This window comes from Mya arenaria, chromosome 5 (genome assembly GCF_026914265.1).
Source record: "Mya arenaria isolate MELC-2E11 chromosome 5, ASM2691426v1".
Classification (NCBI taxonomy): Eukaryota; Metazoa; Mollusca; class Bivalvia; order Myida; family Myidae; genus Mya; species Mya arenaria.
The window spans coordinates 5,431,935-5,447,925 of NC_069126.1; the positions used below are offsets into that span (position 1 = coordinate 5,431,935).

The 15,991-nt window shown below is 38.9% G+C and overlaps 1 protein-coding gene across 1 annotated transcript; it reads left to right on the forward strand.

Moving 5' to 3' along the window:
• The first annotated feature begins 6,797 nt into the window (after nt 1-6,797).
• On the forward strand, nt 6,798-12,472 carry LOC128233764 (LIM domain-containing protein A-like). Its single transcript, XM_052947605.1, has 8 exons — nt 6,798-6,918; nt 7,546-7,656; nt 7,790-7,873; nt 8,337-8,735; nt 8,879-9,301; nt 9,647-9,736; nt 11,495-11,622; nt 11,934-12,472. The coding sequence occupies exons 1-8, from the start codon at nt 6,828-6,830 to the stop codon at nt 12,114-12,116; spliced, it is 1,509 nt and encodes a 502-aa protein (XP_052803565.1). The 5' UTR covers nt 6,798-6,827; the 3' UTR covers nt 12,117-12,472.
• The last annotated feature ends 3,519 nt before the right edge of the window (nt 12,473-15,991 follow it).

Genomic DNA, 15,991 nt, shown 5'->3' on the forward strand with positions numbered 1-15,991 from the left:
CGCAGCACCTTAGCAGCATTGATGATCATCATGTATTCATTATCCAAATACAGCCTTGGTGGGCAGCGTCAAACACACCTTCGGAATCGATTTTTAGTTAGGTTTGGCTTTAAGTGACAAAACTTCGTATATAGTTAATGAATATCGTTCAGAGGTTTGCAAGATCACTGCTGCTTAAAATATGTAAACTGAATAACTTTAGTAAGGGTGGATGTTTTGCGACCAAACTTGGTATACAGGAAGAGTTAATGGAGGCCTTTCATTGGATTGCATTTTGGCCCTAGAGTTAAGGTCAAGATCACTGTTTATAAAAAGAAAAATGATTGGTACAGAATAACTTTGGTTGTGGTAGACATATTTTGACCAAACTTGGAATGTAGGATAAGATTATGTTAACATTTCATGAGATTGCGTATGGGGCCCCTAGGGTCAAAGTCAAGGCCAATGTAACTAAAAAAATAGGAAAACGGTTGGTATTGAATAACTTCAGTAAGGGTTGACATTTTGCGACCGAACTTTGTATATATGAAGGTTGATAGAGACCTTATGGGATTGCATTTGGGCCCTAGGGTTGAGGTCAAGATTACTGTTTCTAAAAAAGAAAATTTTGGTATTGAATGACTTTAGTTGTGGTAGACATATTTTGACCAAACTTGGTATATAGTAGGGATGCAAACGAATGGCAAAATAGAGTAATTGAATATTGGAATATTCGATCGAAGGAATTACCGAATATTCGATTACTAAAATACATCTTTTAAAAGTCGTTCATGTAGTAAACTATTATTAGCATTCGCTAACGTAATAGACGGGGCATTTAAATTCGTAGCCAGTACCCTGAATTTCCCTCAAATGAGTCTCCGAAGTTCCCCATTTTCAAAAAGACAAAAAGTAATACATTGTGAACAATTAAAAAACAAAACCATTTAATTTAAATTCCACTGCCTTCACATTTGTAAATAATGTGAACTTGGATTCCTTGCCAAAATGGCGTTATGCACCAGTCAATTGTAACCACGACCCCCAGGTCCGGGGGTATACCGGCTATAGCCGGGGAAATGGGCCGTGTTATTACCTTTCAGGTGTCCCCGCCTTACAGGTCAAGGGTCCTTGGAGTGCGGGGGGGGGGGGCGTTTGGCGGGGATTTTACCAGCAGTTCGTCCCCGCAGGGCTGGGATTTTACCCGGACTTGGCTGGACCGAAAGCCAACGTCCCCGCTATTCCCCGGACCTGGGGGCGTGGTTACAATTGACTGGTGCATTATGCGGCAATGGAGGGTCTTTCCGTAGGACTAGCAGCCTCGTTCTGGGAATGACCTTTACTATATATAACTATGGAAAAACCAAACCTATTCGGGAACTAGTCAAGTAATAAATCGAAAACATATGTGGAATTTGATTCTTCTATTGTACATCAATAGAATAAATATATCATAAAACGCTATACTATACAGTTACATCTCAAAGCACGAACATTGTATCGAAACATGGAAACAGTTTAAAGCACATATGTATAATTATGAAACTACGTCATTATTGTAGCATATGTCATTCATATCATGACGGCGTTTTAAGCAATGCTGCACACCTTAATTTGCCGCTAAGACAAAATATTGGTATGAAGGCCGATTCTGTAAATACCTAATTGACAAAGGCATTTAAATTTATTGAAAATAACTGATTTTTTATGCCACTTGTTATATAGCAAGTTATTTTAAAGGGGATTTTTTATGGTTCCCGCCGATGTCCCTAAATGACATATGACTCGTGTTTAGTGTTTTGTCATAATATTCACACCTCTGGCAGTATGGGTCAAACGTCTTAAGAACAAGACAACGAACCTTATACACAACAACAGAGTTGTGGGCAAAAGGTTTATTATTCTATTTTTTCAACTACCAAATATCGAAACGTTTGATCGAATATTCGCATATTCGTTTGCATCTTTAGTATATAGGATGAGTTTACGAAAACATTTCATGGGATTGCGTTTGGGGCCCCAAGGGTCAAAGTCAAGGTCAATGTTACTACAAACAGGAAAATAGTTGGTACTGAATAGCTTTAGTAAGGGTTGACCTATTGCGACCAAATTTGGTATATAGGAATATTTTATGAAGACCTTTCATGGGGCCGCTTTTAGGCCCCTCAGGTCAAGGTCAATGTTACTACAAATAGGAAAACAGTTGGTACTGAATAGCTTTAGTAAGGGTTGACCTATTGCGACCAAATTTGGTATATAGGAATATTTTATGAAGACCTTTCATGGGGCCGCGTTTAGGCCCCTCAGGTCAAGGTCAATATTACTACAAATAGGAAAACGGTTGGTACTGAATAGCTTTAGTAAGGGTTGACCTATTGCGACCAAATTTGGTATATAGGAATATTTTATGAAGACCTTTCATGGGGCCGCGTTTAGGCCCCTCAGGTCAAGGTCACTGTTTCTAAAAAGAAAAATGGTTGATACTGAATACCTTAAGTTATGGTTGACATATTGTGATTAAATTTGGTACATAAGATGAGTTTATGAAAACATTTCACGGGATTGCCATTGGTTCAAAGTCAAGTTCGCTGTTACTAAAAAAACAAACAATTGGTGAAACTTTAGAACCTTAGTCATGATTGACATATTGTAACCAAACTTGGTATGTAGGAAGAGTAACTGAAGAATATTCATGGGATTACGCCTGGGACCTCCAGACTTAAGGTCAAGGTATATGTTACTAAAAATAGAAAAACAGTTGAAAATTGGTTTCATCTCAATTACGGTGTTTTGTGTTTATCATGTGCATTACAGTCATACGAAGCGTTTATTTATTTCTAAAAACAAAACAAATGGCCTGTGTGGAGATGATGGGGATCGCAGCCGTACCACTAAGCGTGGGTGCAACTGCCATGGGTGTTTTGTGTAATTGTAGTTGTGTTATGCCCACCATAAATTCAATATCTTAGTTAAAAAACAGCATGCGTTGAACTACATGTAGACAACTTTATTCATAAAGTATTTTTCATATTTATGATAAGCAAATTCATATAGACAGTGACCGAGCTCCTATTTGTATTACAGAATGTGTTTGTGTGCTTGATAATTATCGACTCCAATTATCAAAAAGTAGTCTTTGGCATCGAATTGAAGTAGATCGGTACCAGTGTTTTGGTATGGCCTGTCTGCTATTTCAGTTGTCACCATTGGCTCTATTGGATTTGCCCGTGGTTTGTTAGACAAATATGGAAGTAAACCAAATGCTGATGATTTTAGACATGCCTGGCTGATTAAATGATCTTTCGCCAGTGTGCACTTTCGAGATGATCTCTATATCTGACCACTGAATCAGATTATTCACAAATCCACGATGGTTCCAGAATGTCTGCTGTCTAGCCATCATTGGAGTATAGTATTTTTCAGACAATGCATTTGTGAATCAGTATTGTTTCATTTTTGACAATTTCAAGACGCCTGACAGTAACAAACAGGTGCTGCCTGGTGGTGTGAGCTTAAACAAAACGATCTTCTGAGACAAAAGGATATTTGTCTGAGATTGACTGAAGAGACAAACAGTCACTTACCGGTACGTCTTTTCCGCTGAAGAACGGTTTTGTCATACTGTTACTGTAGATGCTGCAGGTAGCATTCGGAACTCCTCGGCCATTTTTTCAAAAACAACCTCGGATGTATGCCGGTACATCAGTTGAAGTAGTTCGTATTTTTTTTTTAATTATATCGTTAATTAAATTTAGTGTTTTAGAGTTGTATTAATTGATCTAAGTTTTAATTGATTACCAGTGAAGTGGATTATTGAAAACATAATTAAGATTTCCAAGAGTAAAGACATAAAGTTTAACTGCTAAATAAAATTACTACGCGATCTACTTGCAGCGGACTTAAACGTACCTCTTTTTGAGTATGTAAACCGTTCAAATACATCCGAGGTTGTTTTTGAAAAAATGGCCGAGGAGTTCCGAATGTGCAGGTAGAGGTTTTTTCATGATTAATCCAATCGGTTTTTGATCACAATGTACTTTGACCTGTCTGCCAACAGTATGGCATATAACTCTTTCTAACTGACATACATCTTTTATCGAGAAGAGAGGCTGTTGGACGCTTATTTTATGACTTTATCGGACGGATGCTAAGACGGGTGTGAGATTGCAATCCCAGATGTTCTCTACGACTTTCTTCAAGAGGCTCCTCAATGAAAAATCGTGTACCATATCGATGCCACGTCAAGTCCTTTTGGCAATGCCATTCACCCTTTGAACGGAACTGCAGAGCTTTTTAAAATGGTTGATAACCACAACGATGGTACGTTTTTCCTTATGCTGGGCAGGCCTTTTGCGTATATGATCCATACCCGAATCCACAGTTTCAACATGTATCCCCCTAGAATCGAGATTTCGGTTTGGGTCGACGTTTCCCCGAAACGTTCATTTGTATGTGTTATTAGATACATTTGCTTTGATTGTGCACGTTTGTTTCGTTAAGTTTAGGTTGGTTATATGGGAAATGTTTTCGCATTATTTAAATGATGGAGGGGATTCAAAAATAACCCTACCTCTGACTAACCATAACGTTATCCCAAAATCGAATTCTTTAAATACTCGAATTACGTATCTTTGGTCGTCAGCTAGTGTCAGTGCTCCTCTCAATAGCCATTGCTTTGTCTAATTAGCTTCGTTGATTAGCTTCTCACGCATTTAGCTTGAATCTGCTCCAATAAGACTCTGTCACTTATGAGGTTGTCTTGTTTAGAATCTGAGAACGTACAGTATTTTGCTACCATTCTCAGTCGGATGACATAAGAATCAGCCGAGTTTGCTCTTTGAATATCGTTGTTGAACCTGTAGGTAACGAACAGTTTTTCCTGAACATGAGTCTGAAATTTGTCAAAGTGCATGTTAAGCTGCTGTGCCTCCTTATTGATCAATGTCTTGATGGTTGTCGCACTCGCTTCTCACCAAGCTGTCCAGGTTCTATTCCCGGTCTGAGCGCATGTGAGTTTGGTTTGTGGTCACCAAGTGGCTTTACTCCTGGTACACCGGTTCCCCCTACAACACAGAACCACACTCTCGCGCAGAGTGATTGATATAAATTGTAATAGCTTGTTTCTCAATCGTTGTAAACGTAGATGAGTGTAAACTTATGTCTATGTACGAGCGACAACCCAAACCTCCGTCACCAATCCACAGTAGCAAATATGCAACGTCTTCCTCCTCGTCTGTTTAAGAGGTCCATTGAACACAAGGTCAGCATTTATTTGCATCTGTCCCATAAAAATGTACGTTTTAAGCACCCCATTAGAAAAATAGTTCGAAATCCCTGCTAACAGACTGCTTGGCTAATAGGAGAATTTTGTAGGATAAATAATAAGCTACTATAATCTGTTTCAAAGTATTTAACATATAACGCCTCTTACAACATTTACACCATCTACGTTTTCGGGTTTCTGGACCAAAGTTGCCCAATCCTCCCTTCTAACATAAATTTCATTTTACTGCCTTACCCAAGCGGTTCTCTCAATATTCACCAAAGGAATACGATACATGTCTTCTTGTTGTTTTTTAATTAAAATAAATCAATTTCATATAGACAAATGCGGTATGTATGTTGCACTGGCACCGGATTTTCAAACTCAATCATTTTTTTAAAAAAATAAAAAAAAGTTCTTATAATTCTTTATTCAAAATTATAATACCGAATATGTAAATAAAAATTGAAAAATATTTTTTTTTATATATATATATATATGCACTTTGTACTGTATAATATACTAACAAAGTGCATATTTAAAAAAAAAAAAAAATTCAACATTTTTTTACATATCCGGTATTATAATTTTTATGATTAAGTTTGAAAATCCGGAGCCAGTTTGTATGTGGTACATTATCGGTGGAATCGATCAGGGATGATTAAAATGTAAAATATATATACATACTAGTAATACAAAACAAATATTAAGGCAGTCCTGATAGAAACTGACCCCTATGGTTTCGGTTTATTAAATGAACTCGACTACTTATTGTCCATTACTTTCCTTTAAGTATTATCTAACCAATCGACCCACTAGATACATTTAAGTAAAACTAAGTGGTTAAGATAAGCTGCTAAATTTAATCAATCAATTATATGTTATCACAATATCATTATTGTCATCCGTTCGAAGGCTAGGAACCAGGATCTTCGTTAAGGACGCAGATGCTATCTTCTACCATTGTCAATGTGCAATCTTGAAATCTTATTCGTTCGGATACGAGTCAATCTGTAACTATACAGACATGATTTTATCAATTATAAAGGCACATGTTAAATGACAGCGAAATTGTAGCGGAGAAAATTAAACGATTGTCATGATAGCATAGATTTTATGTTGCAGATGGCGCAGAATGTTGTTACCCCGAGCCCACCCCGTTTTGTATCGAATACCCCTTTAATTTCTACCCATATCTGTCGTGACATATACTATTAAGCTGCTTTGAGAGTCTTTGCGCCGTGTTATGCCAAGTGGTGAGTTTCTTCTTGAATCCAGTGTACTCCTTCACACCTCCTTGAACACCGTGCAGCAAAAGGTGGAGTTAAGGCTTACACAATGGGAACCACCGGCCGCAAGTCGAACGTACTGAACAACTAACATCTTCATACTTCTGCATTTGAATAATGTACCTATATCATAGATGCCAATCATAATTAAAATCAATCTGATTAAAGTGTTCCAAGCAATCTCTTGTCCGATCATCTGTGCCTTTATTTGGTGACGTCAATACTGTACAAATATAAGTCTAAACATTTTCGCGAATGTCAATCATCTCCTTGAACTCGTTCTGTGTGTACGCACGATGCGGGCGTGTAGAGAGGTGTTGGCAGTGTGCCTGCTGGCTGTTGCGCTACCGTGGGAAGTTGTTTGTCTTCCGGCTCAGGCGGATTCTGGTAAGTGCAGATATTTTTTGCCTAACATCTAGATAAATTGTCTTAAATATAATACAGTATATATTCGATTGTGTGTTTTTTTTTGTTAATTTTAAATATTTGCTTACATCGTGTGTGTTCTTTATCTGTGATGTTATTATTCGTTGTCTGGTTCTTCAGGATCAGCAAAATATGCATTTTAGGTGTAAATGACGTATTAATGAGGGTTAGGGCGATTTGCAGGCGTTGATAATGTAAGGTTTTTTTTATTAATATGTATACAACAGCAAAATCAATACAAAATACGGTACATCAGATACAGAAGAAAAAAACACACACTCGATATTTTTAATTATCATTTGACTTAATGTTTCATCTATGTTAAATAAGCTTATTTCTTGTCACGCCTTGCCATCTTAGATATTGAATTGCTGATTTATTTTAATGTTTATATTTAAATGAAGGGGGGGGGGGGGGGGCAATGTTAGTCTTACCAATTAAGAGATCCAGTCTAACAGCGACAACTTCTGAATGATCTCTCTTCCACAGCGTATTGTTGATATGATCATTCTATTATTGAATTTACATGCTGTACTGATATGGTAAAAACTTATTCAACATTTAACATCTCTAAAACCTGTTTTACAGAAAGCAATGGAGATCTGAAATGGGTCAGTGGGGAAGCGGCTTCACATGAAGTTGACGACCAGCCACTCCTACATCCACATCATGATGCACAAAAAATTTCATTAAGCACGGGTATATCAGTCTCTTAAGATTGTTTGACGGATGGATTTTGTTATTTATTCAGATTTCTATATTTCTCGAGTGTATTTGGAATGTTCGTAAACACATAGGCTGCAGATTTGATTGTTGCTTTCCTGTTTAACAGAGAGTGAGACGAGACAAGACGCGGACAAAGTCAAAGCAACACCAGAAGGCCTAGGTTGGTGGTTTTCTCGCAAAGCAAGGCAGGGTGAGTGCTCATGTTTAAAACCTCGCAAAGCGACACCTACAGTAATTGGTATTGGTCTTTGCTGTCCCATTAGTGTCCAGTGTTTAAATTTGTTGCTGAAAAACAACAATATATCGAGCATCTACAAAAGTATATCGATAGAGCCATTTTTTTTGTTCAAATTTATCATATTAAAATGTATTGTGCAGAAGAACATCAATATGTACATTTCTGAACGACAATGATAATTGATTAAATGGAATTTAGAAACTGGTGTTAGTTATACATTTACACAGCCATTGTTTCCTTGAGAAAATGATAAAATGTCATGATGGTTTTTAATTAATAAAGATATGTCAGTAATAACTGTAGCTTTACAATTGAGTGTTTTATCATCGTGCCACTGAACCCATACTATGTTTGATTGGCTCCTGAGCTTATCCTTGCTATTTCCAATGTAGTATTATAAACTCCTTCTTTTAAGATCAAAGAAACCCAGCAGATGGAGCAAATAATGATAAAGATATACCTGAAGAAACGCTAGTTGGCGAGTATACAGCGTCTGATGAAGCAGCGGATTTGATGACAGAGAGCTCTGAAGGAACAACTATAGGAGATGACCATGAAAATATGGAAGACAACAATGAAGGCGATCACAGTTATGATGTTGAGGAATCTGCACCGAAAGAATATTCCGACAAGGACTACACGTACGATTATCACTACGGAGAATCAGAAGATGAAGCGATCGGTGATGAAATAGACTCTGAGAATGACAGCCCATTGGACTTTGATAGTTATGGTTTTGCCAATGACACAACGTATATGCAATACCTTGAAACAGAGGCAGAGGCGTATGCAGAAGCCAATCTTGCTTGCAAAGGTATAGGCGATGCATGTGATTTTTATTCTGTCTTTTCTATTGAACTGGATCTATATATTGATATTTCTAAGGCTCGGACATACGCTGTTCTGTTGACAAGAAAACACGTCTATTTAAATTTGCTTTTTTATTTATTATTTAAGACCAGCAACGCGATGATTTGGAATGTCACCACCATCACCACCGACACTACCATCATCATCGCCGACACTGTCACCACCACCACCACCACCACCACCACCACCACCACCATCACCACCACCACCATCACCATCACCACCACCACCACCACCACCACCACCACCATCACCACCACCACCACCACCATCATCACCACCACCACCACCACCACCACCACCACCACCACCACCACCACCACCACCACCACCATCACCATCATCATCACCACCACCACCACCACCACCACCATCACCACCACCACCACCACCACCACCACAAATGTCCAAAGATTGAAACGATGAAACCATGGACCCAGTGCATACACAACAGCTGTACCTCCTGTCTCGGAACAACCCTGAAAGTGAACAAGACGTTCAAGCTGCAAGGTATTTTGTTCATACATGTACTAGTATAGTATCTTTCTTGGATGGCTTATTCTGATATCTTTCTTGTATGACTTGTTTGAAAATAAAGTCCATTAATATCCATTTACCTGTACCTAACTAGGAAATTAATTTCAAAGATAATAAGGGAGAACTAGTTTAGATAGACATAATTACTTATCATTTCGATATACCGGCCATACGATTTACCGTGTTTGTAGCGTAGCGAAACCCGGAGCTACATAACCTTAAACATTTGCACTTTCACCAGTTATTACAATATTATTTTCACTTTAACATTGTTCCTCTGAGCGTGACATTTTGCTTTATACTGTTGCTGGATTACAGCTTGTGGAACAGTCGAGTACAAGAGAGGACGGGAGTATCTTATTGGCTTAACCATCAACGGGTATCGGACGTACTACCACCAAATGAGATGTAAGTGATGGTTTCCTTCAGCGCACGATTTGGTAGTGATATTTTTTATCACAACAAACATGTCACAATCAACTTAAACATATTGTCTTGTCTTAAGAAATCCTTTAAATTCAAAAGCAATGCTCATAATGAAATAGAACCTACAGAGAAACGGGACGACCATAGTCATATGACAGGGACGATCATGGTCACATGACTGGGAAGACCATGGTCACATGACAGGGACGACCATAGTCACATGACAGGTACGACCATGGTCACATGCCATGGACGACCATAGTCACATGAAAAGGACGACCATGGTTCATGACAGGGACGACCATGGTTTATGACAGGGACGACCATGGTCACATGACTGGGACGACCATGGTCACATGGCAGGGACGGCCATGGTCACATGACTGGGACGACCATGGTCACATTACAGGGACGACCATGTTCACATAACAGGGACGACCATGGTTCACAACAGGGACGACCATGGTCACATGACTTGGACGACCATGGTTCATGACAGGGACGACCATGGTCACATGACAGGGACGACCATAGTCACATGACAGCTACGACCATGGTCACATTACAGGGACGACCATATTCACTAGACAGGGACGACCTTGGTTTATGACAGGGACGACCATGGTCACATGACTGGGACGACCATGGTCACATGGCAGGGACGGCCATGGTCACATGACTGGGACGACCATGGTCACATGACAGGGACGACCATATTCACATAACAGGGACGACCATGGTTCACAACAGGGACGACTATGGTCACATGACTTGGACGACCATTGTCACATGACAGAGACAACCATGGTAACATGACAGGGGCGACGATTGTTCATAACAGGGACGACCATGGTCACATGACAGGGACGACCATAGTCACATGACAGCTACGACCATGGTCACATGACTGGGACGACCATATTCACTTGGCAGGGACGACCATGGTTCATGGCAGGGACGACCATAGTCACATGACTTGGACGACCTTTGTTACTTGACATGGACGACCATGGTCACATGACTGGGACGACCACGGTCACATTGCAGGGACGACCATGGTCACATGACTGGGACGACCATGGTCACGTGACAGGAACGACCATATTCACAGGACAGGGACGACCATGGTTCATGACACGGTGGATTTTTTAACCTATGAGACAACAGAAGTTTTGCAACTTTTAGGACGTCTAGCAAGAGCTAAATAACTTTTACATGCACTAAAGCTTTAGTATTTTGATTATCAAGAAGCAAATAAAAAAGACTATAGTAAAACCCCAGTAGTCAAACAACTGACGACGAACCTGTTAAGTGGTTCAATGCGTCATAGACATTGTAGACAGACACAAACGGTCACAAAACATATGATCAAACCCAATATCGACACCAAAGTATTAAATTGATGTTCACTGAAATGTGCAGTCTTGCGTTGGCTTTGTTTGTGATTTTTTCCTTAACTACGAAGGGTTTCATTGACCCCAAAGTTGTCCCTCCGAACAATAAGCAATAGTTCAGCTACTATACTTGTATCTGCTTTACATCAGTTGTGCCTAAACAAAAGACAATATTCACTGTTTTTCTGTTTGATTATACCTAGCTACAGATCGTTTGAGTTGATCGGACAATTTAATTGGAACTGTTTGTATCTGATTCATATAGTAGCTTATTTCTGCCATCTTTTGGCGTGTTGGTGCAAATACAGTTGTATACTAATAGAAACTTACTATATTTCTATTCCAGTGATAAACAGAACGAACGTCTGCACGCCCGTGCCCGGGCTCGGGAAAAACAAGTCCCTGTGTTTTCAGATCTACAATGTCAGAGGTCGCAGAATGTGCACGCGTCTCCTTGGAAACGCACTCATCAACGTACGATCTCCTCACACCTTATCCTTTCTGGCACCGTTATTAATGATTATATAGAACATGTAGAGTATCTTCAAAGTTTGAAAACATTTTTACCATATTTGTCGTCTGGTTTCAGTTTCTAAGATATGTAACTATGTGCAACACTTTTTTATCAAATAAAAACTGTGCTGTTGCTCTACTGCTCTCTGTCCGTTTTTCTCCGTACGTTGTTGCTTGAATAATAAAAAGCAAATGAGTTTTAGGGATAATATGTTTTTAATATTGAATATAGAAGACGTATATTTTCAGATTTAATCATGTCTATTTTCCAGGGTAAACACGTGAATGGGTCAATCGAATACGGATGTTTCCGCATCCCATGTTTAGACCAGGGAATGTCAGGGGACAACTGTGACGTACCGGTAGAGAATGACGAAGATGATGCCGTCACTGAAGAGTGGAGGGAGCCAACTGACAAGGATGGGATGGACAATGACTTTGTAATTGATGAATAATATATAACTTCTATATGGATAGTTCCATGATATAAATGTGCCTTGAACAAGGGAGAAGGAAAGTGGAGCCAACATTATAATCTTCCTAGACACTTATATTGCATATTTAGCATGCTTACTTTTAAAATATTAAGTATTTTATTGAAAACTTGCGGCTACTTATTTATTGTCAATGTCATTTTATATTTTTATCTGATCCTTTATCAATTATTAAGTTATATTTTATAAAACTCTTAAGCTAATTGATTGATAGAATGATACATAGTATAGTGATTGAAGTTCTTGTGAACATGGTTATGTATTATACGACTGCCGTGGTTTATACACTATATCAGTAAAATAAAAGTGGTATTTAACTTTTGTATTTGATATTATTTACTGTTTTGAAATCTTAGCCTGCTTTCACGTCGGCGCTCTCATGGCTGATACACACTTTCAACGACTTCTGAAATGACGTTTTGAATACAATTTGACATTATCACTACAATTTTATCCCTTTTAAGCATACAATACAATCTTCGTGAAGACAAAAAGTAAATACTTGAAATATTAATTCAGTGAAATATATTGCGATATTTCACTGAAACAAACATATTTTTGAATTTTTTATTAATTCTTCAACAGAGATCGTGTACTTCATTCAACGTGTTGAAATATGGTGGTGCAATTCCTCTTGAGACCTCAGTGTTTTTGTATTACCGCGCGTTCACCTAAAACACAGAAAGAAATGAAATGTCATCGTAAGCCGGATTTTTCAACGAAAGATTACGGGTAACCGGATGGGCTTTTGGACGGGCGGGCATATATCGTCCATGTTAAAACATGCAGACTAGTGTTTTGACTAAATTTCATAACAATTGCAGAAAATAACTTATTTGTATTTCCAAGTTAAGAATAGTCCTTATAAAATCATTACACGTATATTTTTTTAAATCGCAGTCTTCTTATATCTGAAGTTATACAAAACAGAAATTAAAATCAGTAATATACTTTAAGCAAACACTTAGTAAAATGTGTTTTCGGGCGTTTAGACCATTTCTATGAGCTGCTTGTGATTTTTTTGTTTGTTTGAATATATCGTTCACCCTGTCACGGGCCTATAAACCATAGGTCCGTGACCCTGTTAATTCGCTAGAATTAAAAAAAATGTCACCGAGACGAACGCCTTTGAGGACCTTGGTATTTCTTAAATATGATAACACGATTTTATATACATGAAAAGCATGTTGTTTGAACTTCAGTGGATAAGCATTATTTGATAATCTAAAATATCTGTGATGAAATCTCTTATGTTACATATCTTTTTGTTTCTTCTGCTCACGGATCAGGAGTCATACAGTTAGTTGCTATTAATACAAAAATAATACACAAACAACATTCGGATTTTTAAATCGTACATACATTATTTGAAACCTGGTGCCGTGCCCACTTGCAACCTACACGAATGACTTGTTTTAATATCTCAGGTTTTATTGAGACTGTTAACGTGGTGACCTTTGTAATTATGGGATGTTGCAAAAAACAACAATCAATCAATCAATCAAACAAACAAACAAATAAACAAACAAACATAACATAAAATAGTGTAAACTTTATCCAATCTTTCGGTAAAAGCTGCCGTGCACTACAGGCCCGATGATTTGCGGAAGTGTTGCCGATAACATTTTGCTAGTTTCGAGAACCGTTCGAGATCATTCATCAATAAATGGGCGAAGCTTTCCCATCGGGCTCGTTCGGCATGTTTCGCATGTAAAACGAAAGGTCGTGGTATAAACGCCGAAACCTATCCGAAGCAGCCGAAAGCGACGCGGATGAATGCCAACAGTTACGGAATTTTCTCCCGAATGTTCCCCGATCGTGCAAAAAGGTTGCGGTTACAATGCAGAACATGGCGAAGAGTTGCCGAATCTTTAGCAATAGAATGCTTAACTGTTGCCGATTTGAGAGTCGGGCTATATAAACGATGCCGAACTACTATTTTATTATCAGTTGCTAGTGGGACACCATGGATGTTAGAGGCCTTTACCATGCATTCAGTCAAAGGACCATAGGTTCCGCAATGCCCTCCCTGCTGGCTGAAAGTTTGCGATGACGCTGAGGTCGATGACATCTTGGGACACGTACGAATCCTTGGCATTTGACTTTCGTGTTGCCGTGTAAAGTGTATGCCGTTTTGTCCAAGAAATGTGTACTGCCCTACTTCATTGGTATAATGATGAATTTATGGTCATTCCCGCCAATAATCCAGATGCCTGGTGTGAAGTGGCCGCGCAATTTGAGACAATGTGAAACATGCCCAATTCTGTTGGTGTCCTCGATGGCAACACGTGGAAATGGAGAAGCCACCGGGTTCCGGAAGTTTGAATTACAATTACAAGTGCTTCTCTAGCACAGTTCTTCTGGTGTTTATCGGTGCAAACTATACGTTTATTTGGTGTGACCTTGGAGCATGGGCTTCATGACAGACTGCCAGATCTGAAATAATTCTTAATTGAAGGAATGACTGGATGACAATTCTATTAGTTTGCCACCACCTTCGCCAATTACCAATGATGACAGTGACATGCCCTACTTTATCGTAGGAGATGACGCCCTTTCTGATGAGGATCAACATTATGAAGCAATAAAACCGATACAACCATAGCCAGATGATCTTCAACTACAGGCTCTCCAGGCTAGAAGTATAGTGGAAGATGCGTTTATCATTCTTTCTGCTCGGTGTAATTGCTTTCTAACGCCATGCTTCAACGTTCAGAGGTAATTCGCAACATCGTCAATGCCTGTATATGCATGCAGTATCCAGCACTTGACTTTGGCCAGTTGATGCTGAGGATAACATTCACGACTTGGTGCCTGGAACCTGTAGGACAGGAATCCACTTCCAAGAGGTTGATCGAGAAGCTGGAAGAGGAAACATCGACCCTGCTGCAGACAAGCACCAGCGGGAATATCTTAGGCTCTACTTGGTCAGCAATAAGGGATCGGTGCCATGGCAAGACAGAATGGTGGAGTAGATAGTAAGTAGTTAGGACGAGAAACATGGACTGGATTATATTTAATGTTTCAGTGTTTTCAACATATTCAGTAGTTCAGTTTGATATCGTTACATTACTTGTGTAAAATATGTTTGAATGTGTTTAATATCATATGATTACATTGTTAATAATTTGATAAAGTTCATGTTTCATGTTTGTTCAATTATTTAGTTTTTAAAGGTATAAATATCCTAACGTGGTCATTACATCATCAGCTAATTTATATAAGCGTGTTCACGCGAAACAGGACTATTCCACTCGTCGTCTTCGGTGAGAATTCGGCATCGATTGAGCTTCCTTTTGGGACCATTTCAGATAGCTAAAAGATTTTGGCTTTCCGAAGATGCCGAGGAAAGACAATGGGTGACTGAACGTCCTGAATGTTTGCAGATGATTTGCCGAAGACCCCAAAGCCGTCCCGAAAAAACATTCGGCGTCCAAATGTTCAAACTTTTAAAATTTGGATGCCGAAGTTTTTTCGATCTCGATTTGGCCCGAAGTGCCGAGAAGGTTTCCGAGACGTATAAAGGAATGACACGATGGAATGGTATCAGAACATCGCGAAGACAACCGAAACGTTCCGATTTCGCAAATTCCGCGTCCGGAAACCCTTCTGAAGCCTAGTGGATGGCAAGTCTAACTTACCGTACATTTGCAGCTAGTACAATATTTAGAATTCATATATATATACAATTAATATGTTTGCATTGTAAATAGCGAAAGGCATTGTTGCGTTTACAAATACACTTTGAAGCTTGTATAATGAACGCCCTGAATGTGTTCTGCATCAAACAAAACGATAGGGAGCAGACACAAACGCTCGTCAGTTAATTCAAAGCT

What these genes read in the sequence shown, in the direction of transcription:
- LOC128233764 (XM_052947605.1), top strand. Translation starts at nt 6,828, where the DNA reads ATGCGGGCGTGTAGAGAGGTGTTGGCAGTGTGCCTGCTGGCTGTTGCG. An exon ending in TTCTCGCAAAGCAAGGCAGG is followed by an intron (nt 7,874 to 8,336) that starts GTGAGTGCTCAT and finishes CCTTCTTTTAAG; the next exon opens with ATCAAAGAAACCCAGCAGAT. An exon ending in GTACTACCACCAAATGAGAT is followed by an intron (nt 9,737 to 11,494) that starts GTAAGTGATGGT and finishes TTTCTATTCCAG; the next exon opens with TGATAAACAGAACGAACGTC.